The sequence below is a fragment of the Sinocyclocheilus rhinocerous genome, unplaced genomic scaffold, assembly GCF_001515625.1.
Source record: "Sinocyclocheilus rhinocerous isolate Xijiao unplaced genomic scaffold, SAMN03320098_v1.1 scaffold1574, whole genome shotgun sequence".
In the NCBI taxonomy this organism is placed as follows: Eukaryota; Metazoa; Chordata; class Actinopteri; order Cypriniformes; family Cyprinidae; genus Sinocyclocheilus; species Sinocyclocheilus rhinocerous.
In genome coordinates, this window is record NW_015625598.1 from 143,579 (window position 1) to 162,600 (window position 19,022).

At 40.0% G+C, this 19,022-nt stretch overlaps 2 protein-coding genes across 3 annotated transcripts in view; one reads left to right on the forward strand and one right to left on the reverse strand.

Moving 5' to 3' along the window:
* Positions 1–61: 61 nt before the first annotated feature.
* On the reverse strand, positions 62–17,171 carry tamm41 (TAM41 mitochondrial translocator assembly and maintenance homolog). Its single transcript, XM_016575682.1, has 9 exons — positions 17,166–17,171; positions 6,583–6,731; positions 6,295–6,477; positions 4,900–4,992; positions 3,879–4,029; positions 3,339–3,484; positions 2,066–2,231; positions 1,213–1,275; positions 62–290 (listed from the first exon to the last, which is right to left on the reverse strand). Exons 2-9 carry the CDS (start codon positions 6,715–6,717, stop codon positions 214–216), a joined length of 1,014 nt encoding a protein of 337 aa, XP_016431168.1. The 5' UTR covers positions 6,718–6,731; positions 17,166–17,171; the 3' UTR covers positions 62–213.
* Positions 12,549–19,022, forward strand: part of LOC107758022 (synapsin-2-like) — a 91,938-nt gene continuing 85,464 nt past the window's right edge. Inside the window, exon 1 of one of the 2 annotated variants that reach the window (XM_016575669.1) lies at positions 12,549–13,303. In XM_016575669.1, the coding sequence (XP_016431155.1) occupies positions 12,942–13,303 (362 nt within the window). In that variant the 5' untranslated portion in view covers positions 12,549–12,941. The remainder of the gene's footprint in view (positions 13,304–19,022) is intronic. The other variant, XM_016575662.1, reaches the window with a different exon arrangement.

A 19,022-nucleotide genomic window follows, 5' to 3' on the forward strand; every position in this document is an offset into this window, starting at 1 on the left:
ATCCCTGCAACAGGTACAAGGTGAAGGGGAAGTCCGCCAATGAAAAAAGACACTTAACAAACACACTTAGAAACCTTTATTGACATTTTCTCAGGAATATTGTGCATTACAGAACGAGAACGAATCACTGCTTCAGTCATTAGTCAGCTTCATACTTAGATTGTCAATAAATAACTGTGGAAATAACACTATATTTGACACAACTGCTGTCAGTCATGATGGTCTTCTGCGCCAGCCTCTCCACATTTTCTGCAGCTTTTTTGCGCTGTATGACACTGTTTTGACGAGACCTGCGGAAAGAGTTTCAACAGCAGTCCTGTCACTCACTAATACACCTGAAGAAAATACATTTCTGCAAATCACAATTCAGAAAATGCCAAAAGTGATCGAGTTCTGGGAGTAGAAAAAAATCAAAAGTACCAAAGATTTCAGCTCTAAGAAAAGGGTACAGACAAAATAATCATATTCAGCACATCACGCATGCATTAAATAGTCATTTTCCTGGTGTTGCTGTTAAACGGACCTTAAAAATAATAATTATATTTAAAACAGTGCTGTCAAACGATTAATCGCATGCAAAATAAAAGTTTTTGTTTACATAATATATGTATGTGTGCTGTGTATATTTATTATATATATATATAAATACACACACATGCATGTATATATTTCAGAAAAATATGTTATGTTTATATATTAAATATATTTATCATATAAATTATATGAATATAAATATAGACATGTAAATATATTTTCAAAATATATACTGTATCTGTGTGTATTTATATATACATAATAAATATACACAGAACACGTTATGTAAACAAAAACTTTTATTTTGTATGCGATTAATCGTGATTAATCGTTCGACAGCACTAATTTAAAAGTCTGATTCTGTAATGTTTATCTGGTATTGTGATCAAATTGACTATTTTTTATTATTATTAACCCCTTCTATCAAGACATACAGTATGTCAACATTTCTGAAGTTTATATTTTTCAATCTATTATGAAGTATTGAGTTATGCTTTGAGAACATCTAAGAAAATGATTATATCATAGTTATGAACAAAGATCAAAGAGAGAGAGTCCACTGAAATGTTACATGCGTGTTCTGGAACACTGTAGAGATCTTCTCCCATTCATTTCACAGTTTTGAATACAACACCTCAAAAATCAGTGACAAAACTATGAAATCGAAAGGGCCTTTACCAGCGGTGGCGATTCCTTTGGCACTCTGCGTTATGCTGGAGGATTTCACGATTGATGAAATTCCTGCGAAGAAAGCATAATTACGTATGATTCATCCAACAAAGCATCATTTAGCAATCATAACAAGCCAACAGCAGGCAGAATTGCTATCATTTTAAAAAGCTATTAGTGAATAAGTTTATTCAATTTAAGTATTACATAACTAAAAAAAAAGTTACAACTTAATTATATTCGAGTTAAATGAAATGTAAGTGACACTGAATGTAACTACACAGTGGATTCAAATGATGCAATGCATTCTGAATAGTGACAGACCAAAATATCATTCAATATCTGTCGGTTTTATGAACAGAACCGGTCATTTAAGAGCCTTGAGAGATTACTCACAGTGACTGAGAGATGCACATGAGAAACTTTTTTTTTTTAATTATTAAAATACATTTTGAACTCAATCAAACATCCAGTCAATCAAGACTCTACTGTCATTGCAAAGGCACTGTGATGTGTCGAGAAGATCAGATCAGATGCAAATGCTCTTCCAGCTTCCCATAAAAGTGAAGTGTAGCACGTGAGCTCGCGCAGGTGTTTGTGAGGAATGCACTGACGGTTATTATGACAAAGAGACATGTGGGTGAGGCCGCTGGAGAAACTCAACACCGCCAAAACCTAGCCGGCCAGTTCAGCGAGTCTCTGTGAAAACCACTGCTTATTTGCTCTTTCATTCGTCTTGTGTAATGGTTTATTTCAAAAGAGCTCAAGCTCTCCGGTGTGGCTCGCGGTTTATCAGACGTTATAGTACGTGTAGTGGCTGCATCGCAGGTGGACATGCCTGACATTTCCCATCGTCCCTGACCTTGCTGTACGACGGAGCCGCAGTCTGGGTCCTGTGCCACCTGCAGCAGGATCTCCTCCACATCTCTGTTCTTCCCGGGACGCTCCACCAGACGCGTGATCTGCTGCTGGAGAGAGCGAGGAAGAGCCATGAGCTGCGTGAACTGACCCTCCGGGCTTTTGTCCACCTAGAAAACAGAAAACATGCAGACATCTTGAATAAATACACTGGAGCTGTGCTAGAACAACTGCACTGTATTTTATGCATCCTCATTATTTATTCTTAAAAATGACATATCATGAAAATCTGACTTTTCCAGGTTTTAAGTGGGCACAATATATAAGTTTTCACCGCTAGAGGTCGCATTTTCAAAACAATAACGAAGGCATGTTCACGGATGAGACAATGAATTCATTTTTTATTACCTGTACACTCGATCACAATATTTTATGTCACCGTAATGAATTAGCTGCAAAGAACGTGAGATGTAATGCAACATTAGCCTGTTACTGATATGTGACTGTTTGTCAAACGATTTGGTGGGTTAATGCAATCACGCTAAAAGTACTTGCAAGAAATAGCTTGATATTTTTGTGCTCCACATACTGTATTTGAATAAACAGCTTAGAATAAACAGACGGTATAGCCTATTGTTAGGCACGATGCAGAGCAGATAAAACTCCTTAAAGTAATAGTTATGTAATGAGGAAAATATTAGGAAAATGAAGAAATAAAAGGAAAATATTAACCACTGAATTTGAGTAATTTCTCGATTCAGTACTGTGACGAGCAGGTCAGTGGAGGAGACTGAATACTTGCTCAAAAGCTTTGCTGACGCACATTTAGATATGTAATCAAAGCCAAAACACTGATTATGCTCACAGCTAGCTCCTGTGACATAAATCTGATACTAACTAATAGAACTGGATTGCAAAGTTTAGGGTCTATTTAAACAGCGCTTTTGGAATCTACAAACGCATTCAGATTGATGAAAATAATGAATTACTGCATTGGTCATGTGAATTATGGAGAAAACGTGCATATGACAATAATGTAAAACATCCAAATGATGCTAAAAGCAGCTTTCATATATGCTTAGTGCAAAAGAGCTTGTTTTTGTGGGATTGGCCTCCTTAGCTCTCCTGTAGCTTACGCGAATGACTGAATCTGTCAGAAAAGGGCCACAGCCTCCGCTCATGTCTCCTGGACGGGGGAGAACCGCCTCGCCTCGCCTCAGAGGAAAACAGCACAGTCTGCAGGAACACAGAACTCCAGCTCAGGATGAATGTCTCACCTCCAGCCGGCCCTGCTGAGGCTTGTACACCACCTGCGGGCACTCTTGAAGAATACTGTTATATAACTTCCGGAAATGCGGCATGTTCTCTTTCACGATGTTGGAAACCTTGGATTTATCCTCGCCGATCACCATCCTGAAATCCCCTACACAAAGACGAGGAAGAATACATTGAGTTGCTTGAGGAATTGTTTAGACTAGGGTGCTGCTATGTGGTTGCTAGGGTACTTGGGGTGGTTGCTAAGGTGTTGCTATGCGGTTGCTAGGGTACTTGGGGCGGTTGCTATGGTACCCGGGGCAGTTGCTAGGGTGTAGCTATGCGGTTGCTAAGGTACCCGGGGCAGTTGCTAGGGTGTAGCTATGCGGTTGCAAAGGTACCCGGGTCGGTTGCTAGGGTGTTGCTATGCCGTTGCTAGGGTACCCATGGCGGTTGCTAGGGTGTTCCTAGCATGTTGTTTACATGATTAGCATGTTGCTAGTGAGTATCACTTTAAAACACTTTTGGGTAAAAATGTAAAATTAACGCAAAAAAACATTTACCAGAGTAGGACAAGCCTGCTATCTGGAGGAACAGGTCTTCTTCGGAGAAACTTTCCGGCAGCATGAGAAAAGAAGCGATCACGGCACTTTTCAAATTCCGTACGAGAGCGGCCCGCAGTTTTCCATGCTCACTCTGGAGCAGAATTCGAACCTAGAGAGAGGGGAAAAACATGACTGACATGTAGTTACTCACGCTTGAACACTGATTTGACAGCGGGCTTCTCTACACTGAGTATCAAACACTGAAAGTGTCCAAAATTAACACTTTCACTGACTGCAAACCTGCATTTGCTCAACAAATGTCCAGTGACAACTTTTCTAAACACATCTACTACTGATGAGCTAATGCATTTGAAAGACAGCTCCTTATCTGCAAAATATACCGTCACTTAATACATAGAGATTTATTTTAAAAAGCATATGGAGACCAATTAAGATGGAGATGACCATACAGGAGTGATCTTTATTAGGAAGTGTTAGTGGGCCTCAACCAAGGGGCCTCAAGAGGACTCAAAATTATTTCAAACGACACAAAACTGACTTTAGCTGGAGAAATGACTCTTTATTGTTGTCCTCTTGCATCACTGACAAACTATGTTCCTGTTTGACTCTGTAAAGCTGCTTTGACACAATCAGTATTGTATAAAGCTTTTTTTTTTTAACCTGGATAAATAAGGAAGCCTCCTTTTCAAAGTGTGATTTGTAGACCTGGAAAAGTCATGTAAATTATACAAATCTTATAACCCCATGGGAATTTTTATAACGAATACACATTTTTCTAGTCACGTCAAGCTGTAAATTATTTTATCGAGCAGGAATGGTGAGTAATAATATCTGTAAAATCCTTATCCATAACCATAAAAGTCATGGGCCTTGACAGTAAACAACAATAACTGGAGTCAAAAAGGTCCAGAAGTGCTCTGGAGGTGTGGAGGACCGCGTGTTCAGTTTCTGCATCCGTTGGTCTCTGTGTAACTGCAGCATGAAGCGGCTGATCTCATCAGCTGGAGGAGATACTCACAGGTTTGTGTAACCGGCCTGCTACATACAGGGTTTTCCAGTGGAGCAAGTCCTCGATCAGAGCATCTGTGCTGATCACACCGTACTTGATCACCTGCAAACAAGTCACGACTTCAGTGCATCAAACAAACTACATTTCCTTTTTTTTTGGACTATATACTTCTGTTCAGGAGTTTGGGATTGGTAAGAAATGAATATTTCTTAAAGAAGTGAGATGGGGCCCCTCCCACCAGCAGTGATGTCATGTATGAAGATTTATTGTGCACCTGCTGCAACATACTACTGAGTCCATCTCCCCATTTACATAACTGATTTAACAGTAATGAATGAGGTGAATTATCATTGCATTGATGCATTTGATATAATAATTATATAGGCTGAATAATGTGTGTAGTGATTTTGATACTGCTCTTTAGTCAGACTGAAATCCCTGCAGGAATAAAGGCGAAAGTGCCGCTGCTCTGATTTGATTGTTATTTTAGCAATAGCAGGAGGACATCCTTCAGCAATAATAACACAAACATCTGTTATAGGCCCCCGGTCTACATATTTAGTTTGATAGTAAGCTCATTACAGTTCATGTAGGCTAATGGCCAGAGCATGTCTCAGTTCAAACACTACATAAGCATCGCTAGTAGTAGAAAAGAAATTATACAAGCAAAATTCATGTCTTGCAGTAAGAAAATAAAATAAAAAAAACAGTAAAAAATAAATACAATTTGGAGAAAAACATACATTAAATGAATAACTCTATATATGCTGCATTATGAGCGTTTTGGTGCAGCAAAGTAATTCACTGCAGCTTTAATGTCCATGTGGCGAGCGCGCACTGAATTTGGTCTTTAAAGCCACATTAAACGAAATGATAATCTAAAAATGCACTTCCTGTGGTGACATCTAAATGCATAATTTTTTTTTTATGTTTAAAATGTTACTTAAGCCTAACATTATAAATATCTTCCACTAACAAAACTAAATTTAAGCATAAGAGCAGGTAGAAATAGCTCTTTAACAGCCTGACAACTACAACACGTTATCACTTTTTGCAGTGGGAGGTAAACGCTTAACATAAAACTGAGCACTGCGTTCATATTCTGCGCTCTTAGTTTGATCTTTTATTATAAAGCGTATAGTTCCGGTGCTTGATTCTGATTGGCTGAGCCGTGTTCGAAGCTGTTGTAAATGACTCTACAAAGTAACATACACCTTTGTTTACTTCTGTGTGTTGCTCGGCAACCACTTTGTTAGAACCACAACTGTTTCTGAGGAGCTACATTGTTTGGTGGAAGAATACTGTTTTTATTATCATTACACTTTATTTGCTCCGTTTTATTTTGTGAAATATGATAGATAGATAAAGCATACAATCACAGATCTGCCAAATAGAGTTTCATACCCTGTCTTCAGCAGGGACGAGGGTGTTGAAGTAAACTGCAGCTCCATAGTCAGTCTGTATGCTGCTGATGTGTTTGGGCCCCAGGTATCTGAGGAAAGAGTAATGCTTCCTGTTCTCCATGAGGTTCATGGTGTGCCATGTGACCGGATCATCCACAGCGAACACGAAGTCCAGCATGTTCTTCTGAAACACAAACCAAAGAGCGTGGTGTTGCACACAGAGACAGCCTGACGGAGGATTGACCGCGGCTGGAGCTCAATGACAGTCGCTTAAAGCTCTGTTTCTTACCCCCATCTGCCCTCCAGTCTGTCTGAACACCGCGGATCCGTAAGCAAACGCCAGACTGATGTCCTGAGGAAAGCGGCTCAGCACGCGCCTGTAGAAGACACTGCTGTTCTGCAGAGCTGGAGTCATCGCGGACATCGCGCTCCAGCTCACTCAGAGCGATCAAACCTCATCAGAAGCAGCGCTGAAACACGCGGCGAGGTGCCAGGAACGATTAGGATGAGTGACAATATCGATAACTAATTGTTTTTCGTCTGCTGAATATTTTAACGATGTTAGAAGCACAGAAGCAGCTACTTTTGAAAGACAATTTCATCGTCAAGATCCACAGAGCGCTGGCTATTCAGTGAGCAGTTCGCGCCACCGTGCGGTCTGGAGGAACACACACACACACACACACACACACACACACACACACACACACACACAAATGAAAGCCAAAACTGCTCGGTAACCAACACTCTTCAAAAGATATTCTGTTCCACAGAAAAAAAGGAAGTCATAAAGGTTTGGGACAATATGAAGTTGAGTAAATTGAAAGAAATGTAGTTTTTGGGGTGAACTATCCCTTTTAACATTATATATGTTAAAGGGATAGTTCACCCAAAAATGTAATTTGATGTTTATCTGCTTACCCCCAGGGCATCCAAGATGTAGGTGGCTTTGTTTCTTCAGTAGAACACAAACTGAGATTTTTAACTTAAACCGTTGCAGTCTGTCAGTCTTATAATGGAAGTGGATGGGAATCACGGCTTTGAGAGTCATAAAACATACACAAACAAAACCAAATTAAACCCTGCGGCTCGTGACGATACACTGATGTGTAAAGACACAAAACGATCGGTCTGTACAAGAAACTGAACAGTATTTATATCATTTTTTACCTCTGATTTTGTCTGAACTGTCCTGAGCATCTTCTTCTTCAGCCGGAGTGTGACGCGTCGTCTTCTTCTTCTTGCTTTACGGCGGATCGCAGACTTATAAGTGCATTACAGCCACCTATCTCTCAAATGGACCATTGACACTCTATCTACAATCTCAATTGGGAGTCAGTTTCTTGCACAGACTGATCGTTTCGTGTCTTTACACATCAATGTATCGTCACGAGCCGCAGGGTTTAATTTGGTTTTGTTTGTGTATGTTTTTTTGACTCTCAAAGCCGTGATTCCCATCCACTTCCATTATAAGACTGACAGACTGCAACGGTTTGACTTAAAAATCTCAGTTTGTGTTCTACTGAAGAAACAAAGTCACCACATCTTGGATGCTCTGGAGGTAAGCAGATAAACATCACATTTTCATTTTTGGGTGAACTATCCCTTTAAGGAAATTTCTAGAACTCCAAAATGCTGTTTTACTGCATTTAATTTTGCATATTTATTTATTTTTGCTGCCTAAGTTTTTTTTTTTAAAGGAAATTCTGTCCCACAATAGAATTTTCCCGTTTGTAATTTTCACTACGTCCATGTTTTTATACAGTCTATGGTAATTTTATAGTAGTAGCAACGAATATGTTATTGTAGTTTTTATTATTATTATTATTATTATTATTTGGAAGTGAAACGACATGCCCTAGTTGTATTTTACCCTAATCCTAAGAAAATAACACAGAGACAGACATTTCTCTAACTAACTAACCAAATAAATAAATAGATAAGTACATACACTGCCGTTCAAAGGTCTGGGGTCACTAAGTAAGGTTATATATATATATATATATATTATTCAAGGATGTATTAAACTGATCAAAAGTGACAGTAAAGATATGTTTAATGTTACAAAAGATTTCTGTTTTAAATGCTGTTCTTTTGAACTTTCTATTCATCTTTGAATCCTGAAAAATGAAATGTATCACAGTTTTCACAAAAATTTGGAACAGTTTTCAACATTGATAATAATCAGAAATGTTTCTTGAGCTGCAAATCAGCATGATTTCTGGTTCCTGGCCGTGTGTGTGTGTGCGTGGGTGCGTGCGTGTGTGTGTGTGAGAGAGAGAGAGAGAGAGAGTGTGTGTGTGTGTGTGTGCGTGCGTGCGTGCGTGTGTGTGTGTGTGTTGCAGCACTGTGTTTTCATCAGCAGCCACTAGAGAGCACTAAAGGCCTGAGCATTGGTAAGCAACGAGTCTCTCAGCATTCAGCAATGACAACAGCTCGGAGCTGTGTTGAATCTCTCTGAATACAGTCTCTCTCGAGCTCAAGATTCCTCTTTATCAGAATGCATTACAAATCATGCTGAATATTAATGCAAATACAAATGGAGTGACACTGAAATTGAAGGCTACAAAAACAGTGATTGTGTGGCGAGTAAATAATCTGAATGCAGTAAATGAGGTTCAAAAGCATTTTCGCTTGTGCTCAAAGAGAAGAGCATCATCTCGTGTCATGGTTTCATGATGGGACTGCATTAGCGTTTTAGGTCACGAGCTCATCTCATCTTCATCACATGTCCTCAGAATCTGCAGTGACAGAGGATGCCATGACCTCACTGTGCCCAAAAACACGTTGCAGTGCTTCTTCACGCGAGTGTCTGGTGCTGCAGAGAGCTGAAGATGAAGTCTGCTCAGGAACTGATGATAGTTTGCTCTCAGAGAGGCATCTGGACCTGAGCTCTTTCCTCAAGCACACAATACAACACAATCTCACGCGTTACAGCCAGTTGCCATGGAGATGCATTCACTGCTTATTCCAGCTATGCTTAAAGCAGCCCGCGAGACTGGAGCATCTACTGACACATTCACTTCGCCTGCGGTGAAGACGGATCGCTTCGCTGATGTCATTAGGATAAACGCAAACTTCAGAAATATGACATTAAGCTTAATAATTAATGCAGCACTTATCGTTAGAGAGGGAAGGCAGGATATTCGCACTCCAGCAGAGAACATGAAATCTGCTCGTTTAGCACAGAAAGCATCTTCATATTCTAGCATCACATCCATATGTTTACAACCTAGTGCAAATTTTCTTTTATAGCAGATGGGTTTATGCCAGCCGATATAATCACCTTTTAAAGCGCTATAAATTCATTTTCATCTTGTCTTGTGCATTACAGCTTTTAAACCGAATGCATTTGCTTGCTTGGAAAATTTGTAAAAAAATAAATAAAAATTGGTTCATAAATTCAGTTCGTAAACAAGAGCTCAAATGTAACTAAAGATATGTTTAACTTATTAAATGTTTAAATAATTTAGAGGTATAAAAAATGGTATAAGATCAATTTACATACAAATAAAAATAGAATATAATAGAAAAAATGAGGGGGAAACAGAATGCAATGAATTGTTGCATGTGGCTAGATGCAAAAATATGTGCAGTTCATGAGGTTTAAGGGGAAAATATGAATCTATTTTCAGTTTGACATTTTGAATATAATAGAGTACCTAAGGAATGAAAATCACACATTTTAATGTACAGCAGGCCTACTTTTTTCACCAAATATTTCAGTTTTGTAATACCACACATTTAAAAATGTTGAATGTGCATAATAATAATAATAATAATAATAATATGGAAAAAATAGTTGACATGCATAAAGATTTAATTATTTTGAGGCATAAGTGAGTATATAGAATAGATCAATGTAAAATGTTTTTGTTAAATATCAGATATGAATTGCTGGGATCAAACATTGGAAAAAGTATAAATCACAAATGACTTATTATGCAGTTGTCTCAGCAATAATTTGAACTGAATATAGTTTCAGCAGTAGCTCCTCTGGTTTATCTTGCTAATGAAGGTTATCAAGTTAACCCAAAATATAAGAGCTTCCAAACCTGTTCTCACGCAAGAGATAAAAGCCTCATGCATATATGATATTAAAAATGCATGCAGTTATTTTCCCATGTTTTTGATCTCAGTCTAGTCATGTGTGCATGAATGTTCAACACCTTCTCTGCATCGCAACTGTGTACGATCATAGGCTAATCGGATATCGGTGTGTTTTAATATGCTCGAGCAGCACATGATGTTGTGCTATTTTCTCCCTGCCATGAAAAATGGAGGTCAGAATGAGCTCAGCGTGTCAGCAGCTGCGACTCACACCTCCAGCACTATATCAACACTACAGTCGTGACTTCAGAAATCAGCCGTGAGCCTCACAACTCACACCATCACCATCAGCGCACAAATGAGCTGTTCTCCGACACCTACAGCACAAAACCCACAAACATCTCATTCAGGTTCATCTCACTAATTGCACCAGACACAATGCAATCATGCTCATATTCGTTATTGTTTTTCCTGTTTGCCATCAGCGTGTAGTTGTCCCCGCTGGGCTTCGCACATAAATGCAAATCTTCATCTAATTTAGCCTGAGAAACCCGTGACATTTGATGAGTCAACATCTATTTAACCCTTTCTCGCCCTCATCCTTTAACACGGTCCTGTGCTTATAGCAGGGCACTGTGATGCCAGGATGTTGTGGGTTGTTGCCATGGTGTTGATATATAGTTGCTAGGTTGTTAACCGTTCTGTAGCACTCTGCTATAGAGTGCTGTCAGGCTGCACAAAAGCATTCGTGCCCGCTGTTGTGTCTGAATTATGTGCTGAAGTTTAAAACTCAAAATAAGACTTAAGCACATAAGCATCCCATAATAATATTTATACAAAGATATCAGAGTAGATTTATGTTCTTAGTAAATACAGACATGAAGGGGCATTTTATCATCTGAAGCCTATGTATGAAAATATGAAAAGGAGTTTTTACCAACAGGGAAAATTCATATAAACAGAATAATTATTTTTATTTTTTTTTACCATGTTGTTAGGCAGTTGCTAGGGTGTTTTCTGCATAGAGAATTATGAAGCGGCAGCCTCTGGTTGTCGACAACAGCCTCCAATGTTTGGAGAAATATTGATATATTTACATTCACTTCATATTTCTTTGACAGAATCATCATTTCTATTCCTGACCCTCACGGTGCATTATGGGTATTCTCTAGCCGTTGAGTGAGTGTACATCGGGTGTACACTTATTATTGCGGTGCATTATGGGATTGAATGAGTGCACTCAATACCGTCTGCTATGGTTACAGCCTCAGTGTGTTTTCTCTTCCATAATCGCTGTTATGAAGCTCATTCGCTGCTCAAATGTTACTCATATTCCGATGACGAGCTTCCATTACATCAATCCCAAAGAAATGTTTATACACACGAAACATGAAGCTAATAAACACACCAGTACGATAGTATATAACTTGAATGTGATTTTCATGAGATTTGGGGTACTTTCTTAACAATAAAGGATGTTTACATGAGAAACGCTAAGCAGGTGAAGCGATTAGCTTGATATAAAAGGCTACAAATAAAATATTTCTGCAAAATTAGATGACCAAAATCCACATGAGATCGCAATCGTAAGTTATTACAAACACTCGGTGGTGGTTTAAAGTGAGTTTTGAGTAAAAGCATATTATAAATCTCATAATTTGTCTTATGTAGCATGACGCTAATTGTAGCTCTAATGCATCTGTTATCCTGCTGCGTTTATATTTCATGATTTAAGAAAATGTTTTGTTTTCTAGAAAGACTCTTTTCTAATAAATAGATAAATGTATATTGGGCAGTATTGTGTGATGTGGCGTAAACACCACTGAGCGCTTGAGCAAATCTCATAACCTCATGTTGTTCCAGCTGGATTGAATCAGTAATAATGACATTTCTTTTGCCTGGTTGTGTAAAATGCCACTGTTGATCGTGATCACCATTCCTCAGCTTCCATTTTATTTGTATTTTCTGCAGTAATGGCCCAACATGGGCTTGACATACTGAGCTCCTATATTCAGGAGAGCATCATTGACTAAATGATGGCAGAGGATCAATGTTTAGAAGACGCTCACAGATCCCCAGAGAGCCGAGCTGACGCGTGTCTCCACCATCTGCAGACCTATTCCTCCATCCCTCTGCCTGCCCCTGCCCCAGCCCCAGCGCTGCCAGACCGGGGTCTGCGGGTCAATCCGAGGAGCAGAGGGAGGGAGCTGGAGGAGGAGAGGCGGCAGGGGGCATGGGGGAATTGCTGTAGGAGCTCCCCTCCTGCCATGCATATTCATTGGAAACCCCGTTCAGCAGCTGCAGTACGACATAGTACGGCCACGTAAGCGATGATGTAGGAGATCGTGAGGGACTGGGGGAGGAGGAGCACGTGAGAAGAGAGCTAGCGAGGGAGGGAGGGAGCGGAGACACAGGCAGAGTGTGAGCATCTCATCCTGGCATTCAAGCTGTCAGTGGAGGAAGACGGAGAAATTCAACAGCAATATCAACACTGCGCTCTTGAGAAGCAGCACAAGAGTTGCGAATCCCAGACCACAAAGAGGCTACTGTAACCGCTACGCTGTTGACGTCCAACCCAGAGTTTAACCTTCACTAGCCATGAACTTCCTGCGCCGTCGCCTCTCTGACAGCAGCTTCATCGCCAACCTGCCCAACGGCTACATGTCGGATCTCCAGAGGCCCGACCCACCTCCACCGCCTCCCCCGACTGCTGCCACCAAAGCCCCCGCAGGACCGACTCCTGCCCCATCGGCGCCTCCTGCGGCCAAGTCCCCCCCTGCTTCTCCGGCCCCCGAGCGACGACCGCAGCCCGCCCAATCCACCGGCTCGGGATTCTTCAGCTCCATCACCAACGTGGTGAAGCAAACCGCCGCTTCTGCGGGACTCGTGGAGCAAAGTCCTGCGGCGGTGTCGCGGAAGTTCAAGATCCTCCTGGTCATCGACGAACCCCAACACGAGTGGTGAGTTTACTTGCATTGATCCGGACTTGTTGATTGATGCATTGATGCGTGCTCTTAGAATTTAGAAGCAGCTTCATGCAGAGCTTTGATAAGTTTGCACCTTGTTTAGGGGCTACACAGATTCTGCAATCTCAGTGTCTTGTTTTCTCCACTTGCTGCCCCTCAATCAGAAGTTGATTGGTACCTGGACAGCACCACCAGTCTTTTTTATGCGCCTCTTAAGCAGATGGCTGCATGCAAAGAGGCTTGATTTACAACACAGTTTGTCATGACGCAAGCAAAGCAGATTGAGCACCAGAGCTGCTCTCTACATCACAGAGATCGTCTAAATACGAATGATCTGCAATTTTTCCATCTTTTGTAGTATTGACAACCAAGCCAATCCTAATTGTCGATTATGAAACGCCTGCTGCTACACTCACCAATGCTGTACTCCACACCAGTGCGGCGATGGATTGGCCAGAAGTCCAGCGGAGATAATTATTCACATAATAAAAAACCCAGAGACATGCTCAGAATAGAGGAATCACACCTTACTTCCCCTAGTTACATGCATGAATATTTCAGTGGCGTTCCTCCAGGGGAGTCAGCATGCGATCTCTCTAAGAAAGCAAAGCCAGGTGTGTTTTCTGTGGGTGCTATTGATTTTTCCTGCACTGGAGGAGCTCATAAGGCTTGATGGGGCCGATTTAAGAAGCTATTGCTTTTCCTGTAATAAAAGCAAGCATAATTAGAACCATGCATGCAGTGTTCATTTTGCTAGAGTTTCATGATAATTCAGTTGATTTAGCGTGTTGGAAGGGTGCAGCACATCACATATTCAGGCCACACGCCGAGCAGTAACCAGTAGGAGTGCAGCTTAAGACGTGTGCCAGGAGATGTGCAGCCAATCGCCGATGTGTCGTGCTGAATAATGACACAGACATGATCCTTAGTCACTCCTATCCCACTGGGCTTCTGCCAGGAATCTGTTTGTGTTCAACATTTATAATAATAATGTATCCCTGCACATTTCATATGATTACCTGCATTTAAGTATGAGGGTCAGTCCTGGTATTAAGTGAGAAAGCTTACTTATATGTGGTCTGGAAAACGTCTTCTGTAACACTCTGAGTGTGGATGACACAAACAAGAAGCTTACATAACCATCGGCTTCCATCTTCTGTGTGATCTGCCATGTCCACTCAAAGAAAAAGACCTCAGCTTTATTTCCCACTAGACTGTGTGCTTTTCGAGGAGTCTCCCTTGGCACTTGGAAATGGCATGCCTCACTATTTCCCTGGTTGCCCTAAATTGCTCATTTAAAAATGCCCAAATTATTCAAGAATCTGGAGAAACCTGTGCTTTTGCTAAATACTAAGTTTCTGCAACCCCTCCAAGCCTACAAAGAAGGGAGAAATCCCAGTGGGATGTGTGAATACAGGAGCTCAGTTCTGCCCTTGAGTCTCCTCTATGTAGTCTCCTCAGAGAGAGTAGTATAAGGGCAGTCATGTGTGGAAGTAATGCAAAGGGACATGGTGAATCAGCACAGTGAGCCTGAGGCTTGCATCTGTGCGCTGTGTGTGGTTGCAGCGTGTGTGAGGATGCTATTATAGCTGTGAAAGCAAAATGTCGTCATGCAGGATCGATATTTTTCATCCTGCAATAATGTTCATGTAAATACATGTGCGTTTTGTTAAGGGGCACCTATTGTGCTTTTGTTGATTCCACCTTTCCTTTAGTGAGTAATATAGCTGTGTGTGCATACAAACGATGTGTAAAGTTACAAAGCACAAAGTCGGTGCCAAAGAGAGTTAATTTGTCCAACAGAAAACACTTGCCTGAAATGCTTCGTTTGCAGTCCTGCCATTATTTCTGTGATGTGGCTACATCATCATGTTACACAGTTACATAATTGCCACCTACTGGCTGCTTTGTCCAGGCCTCAAACAACATTTGGATGATTTTGCTCTGTTGAGGAGGTGCTGTTTTTGTCACTGTGAGGGCAATAAAACAATGTATTGACTACTAAAACTAACACAGTAGTTACTGTAGATATAATGCTGTTTACAGATGCTTATGAAGCTAAGATCCATTGCTACCCAGGCTCATTAGAAATATGTGCCCCAACCTACATTTCTATAAAAAACGCACCAAAAATCGCAATGAACACTAGAGGCAGTAAAACTCTGACCACTTTTATTCCTTTTCACACAAAGTATGATTTACAGGCCAGAGTTTCAATTAAGAAAGCCTAATTTTCACATAAATTGCACATTGCACAATACTGTGTTATGACCTCAAAACAGTTTTAACATGCTCCGAGATTTGAAGACTGGACTTTTGAATGTTATCGTCACATGTACAGCTTCATATGTATGGGTTTTCTGACACAGAGGGTTTGTGCGCTAGCTCACGTGAAACGGCGTTGCACTTGTGAGGTGAAGTGCTCTGGTATGAATCCTGTGAAACTACAGTTCGACAAAACAGCTCAAACCCCGCGTATAAGGAAGTTAAAATAGCAACTGAAGCAACGCAATAAAAACATGGCCACGGTCAGGTATTACAAATGTATTTTAGCAACACTCACTGGACATTTCACTTTGAAACTGGTGTGAAACGTGCAGTAAGTTATGTAACATCAGTGTTGCAGAAACGTTGCCACAAGCACAAATTTTCAATGAGCCTGCAATGTTGGATGCGCAGCATTTCTGACATACGCTCTAAACGGTTGACCAATCACAACAGACTGGGACAGCTGACCAATCAGAGCAGAGTTTTCAGAAAGGTGGGACTTAAATTTCAGCATACAGTGATGGGATTCATGGCTGAATTTTGCGTATTCAGTACTATCGCACAAATGTGAGTGTGACATTGCAATACAGTGGTTCAATAAAAGAATTAACTCTTTCCCTGCCAGCAAGTTTCCAGCTACAGTCAGCATTTTTTATCATTTTCACAAAAGTTTCATGGCCCCCAGAATGTTTTGTTGAATATCTGAACATGCAAAATGTCAAAAGAAAGAACAGAGCCTGTGCGTTTAAACAAATGATGCATTCTTTCTTTTTTATCAACACTTGAATGTGGGTAAATTTCATCCAAAAAGAAAAAAAAGAAAAAGAAGAAGAAAAAAAGCATTTTGATCAAAAAGCTGAGAAAATGGCATTTTGTCAAAGACTACGTCTGGATGGGATTCAGATCAATGATCAAAACACAGATGGAGTCGATCGCTTCCATCAAAACAGCCAAAGCGTCGCAGTCCTGAACCACTTCCTGCCTCGACATTTCATTCAGTAGCGTTAGGCAGATTTGATTGATATGCTGTTTAATGTTTGATGATGATTTTACAAATGCATCTGCTTATGCACTCACTTGTTTCTGCTTCTTCTTTTTTGCTGTGTTTTGATCCAGACATGCTATTGCATAGAGTATTCTCTTTCAGAAGATGCATAATAGCACCTCCTACTGTATAACAGTGAAAACACAGAAAGACGGAAAATTCCGTCAATGGCGGGGAAAGAGTTAATATTGAGTAACTGATGTTTCACTCAAAAACTGGCCAGTTAGTTTATATATTTTATCTCTGTCAGTGAAAAGAGTTCCAAAAGAAGCGTTTAAAGCATTCTGCGATCACACTCCAGCTCCGCTCTGGGTTTTACATTTCCTCACTAGTGCATCTGAATTTGAGTAAAAGGGGTTCTGCCGTGCATTCTGCTTGGATTTGCATCTCTGCTGTGGCGTTCAGGCCAAGCGCAGGTGTTTTTGTGGAGTCTGTGTTCCTCAACACATGGAATAATTTAATCATGTCTTCTGACCTTATTCACAGCATCCAAACTCAATCACCATATGCTTCATGTCCAGCCCTGCTCTGCTGGACATCAACAGAAACACAGCACATGGTTTAGCTGCTAGCTGCACTGCGTCAAACTCTGTTTTTATGCTCATTTAAAGGAACTCTCCACTATTTTTGAAAATAGGCTCATTTTCCATCTCCCCTAGAGTTAAACAGTTGAGTTTTACCGTTTTCGAATCCATTCAGCCGATCTCCGGGTCTGGCGTAGCACTTTTAGCTTAGCTTAGCATAGATTATTGAATCTGATTAGACCGTTAGCATCTCGCTCAAAAATGACCAAAGAGTTTCGGCTGAATTCGAAAACGGTAAAACTCAGCTGTTTAACTCTAGGGGAGTTGGAAAATGAGACTATTTTCAAAAATAGTGGAGTGTTCCTTTAATGGCTATAAATTATTAGCTGTTTAGCTTACAGGTATGACAGATTGGTTAGTACCTAATGCATTGCTTAGAGCCAAACCATTTATTAATACTGTATCAGGTTGTAAAAGATCGCTTTTAGGTATGATATACAGGTTAGCAAATTTATTTCTATAGCACTTTTCACAATGTTGTTTCAAAGCAGTTTTACAGAAAATCATCATGTTGATGTTTATAATATCTTATTATAATATATAATAGTATTATTATAATATCTTATCATTCTTATACACAATCATAGGACATTTGATGATGAGTAATCAAGCTGTTGAAAACTGTCTCACAAAGGCTTTGAAAATGAATTAGTTTTCATTTATTACAAATAAACCACTGCCTGTAATTACATTGTAATTAATGTATTAATGTACTAAAAAAAAAACGTCATAAACTGGAACCATCTCTGACTGTGACAATGTTTAAATACAGATTAATATGAGATGGAATAATGTAATTATGTAATACGGTGATATTTAGAGCCTAATCAAACAGAATCGTATTTCAGTAGCCTCCAGTACTAGTCAAGCCTCGGGGGAAACTTCTGCAGCGTTTCTTAATAAAACATATCTTCCATCATTTGTCATTTGCTGGTTTTTGCCTAATGAGGCTATTGATGCTCATTGATGTCGTGCATAATAACCGAAGGTGCAGCACTAAATCTGGGCCTTCATTTAACTGCCCACCATTTTTCCGAACGCTAATGAGGGTTTACTGAACGTTTTCATTTTGCAGCTTTGACAGATATCGAATGGAAAATTATTAGAGACTCTGGGCCTGCCAGAACTTTTTAATTGTTTATGGATTGAGTTCTCAGTGTTTTACCTCGCACTAAAATGACTTTACATCGTTTCATCAAAAATATTATGAATAATAAAACATGGCCCAGATGTTTTTTCTTTATTAGATTTTAGATATATTACAAAATGCCAGTAATGGGTTCTATTTGAAGTGTTTTAATGATTCCTCATTGGGAGGACTGTAACTGATTACAGTATATAAAATAACTTATGGCCTTATCAATATTACATTCTCACTGACACCAAAGGATCTGGAAAACAGGCACAGTATTTTGTCAAAACATTGTCATAATTTGTTGTCAATGCTGAATGCATCATCCAGCTGACATGTATTCATTTCTGTAATAACAGGTCAGAAACTACAACAGATGTTTGACGGCACAGTAGCGTGTCATCAAATTGTACCCTGCTGCCAGTGAAAGCCTCCACCGAATGATGTGCTGTTCAGCTCTCAATGCCTAAATACAGTGTTTGGACGCTTAAAGGGTTAGTTCACCCAAAAATGAAAATTAGTCCATAAAATACTCACCCTCAAGTCATCCTAGGTGTATATGACTTTCTTCTTTCAGATGAATCCAGTCGGAGTTATATTAAAAATGGTCTTTGATCTTTCAAGCTGTTTAATGGCACTCAGCGGGTGTTGCATGCATCAGTCCAAAAGAAGTGAAATAAAAAG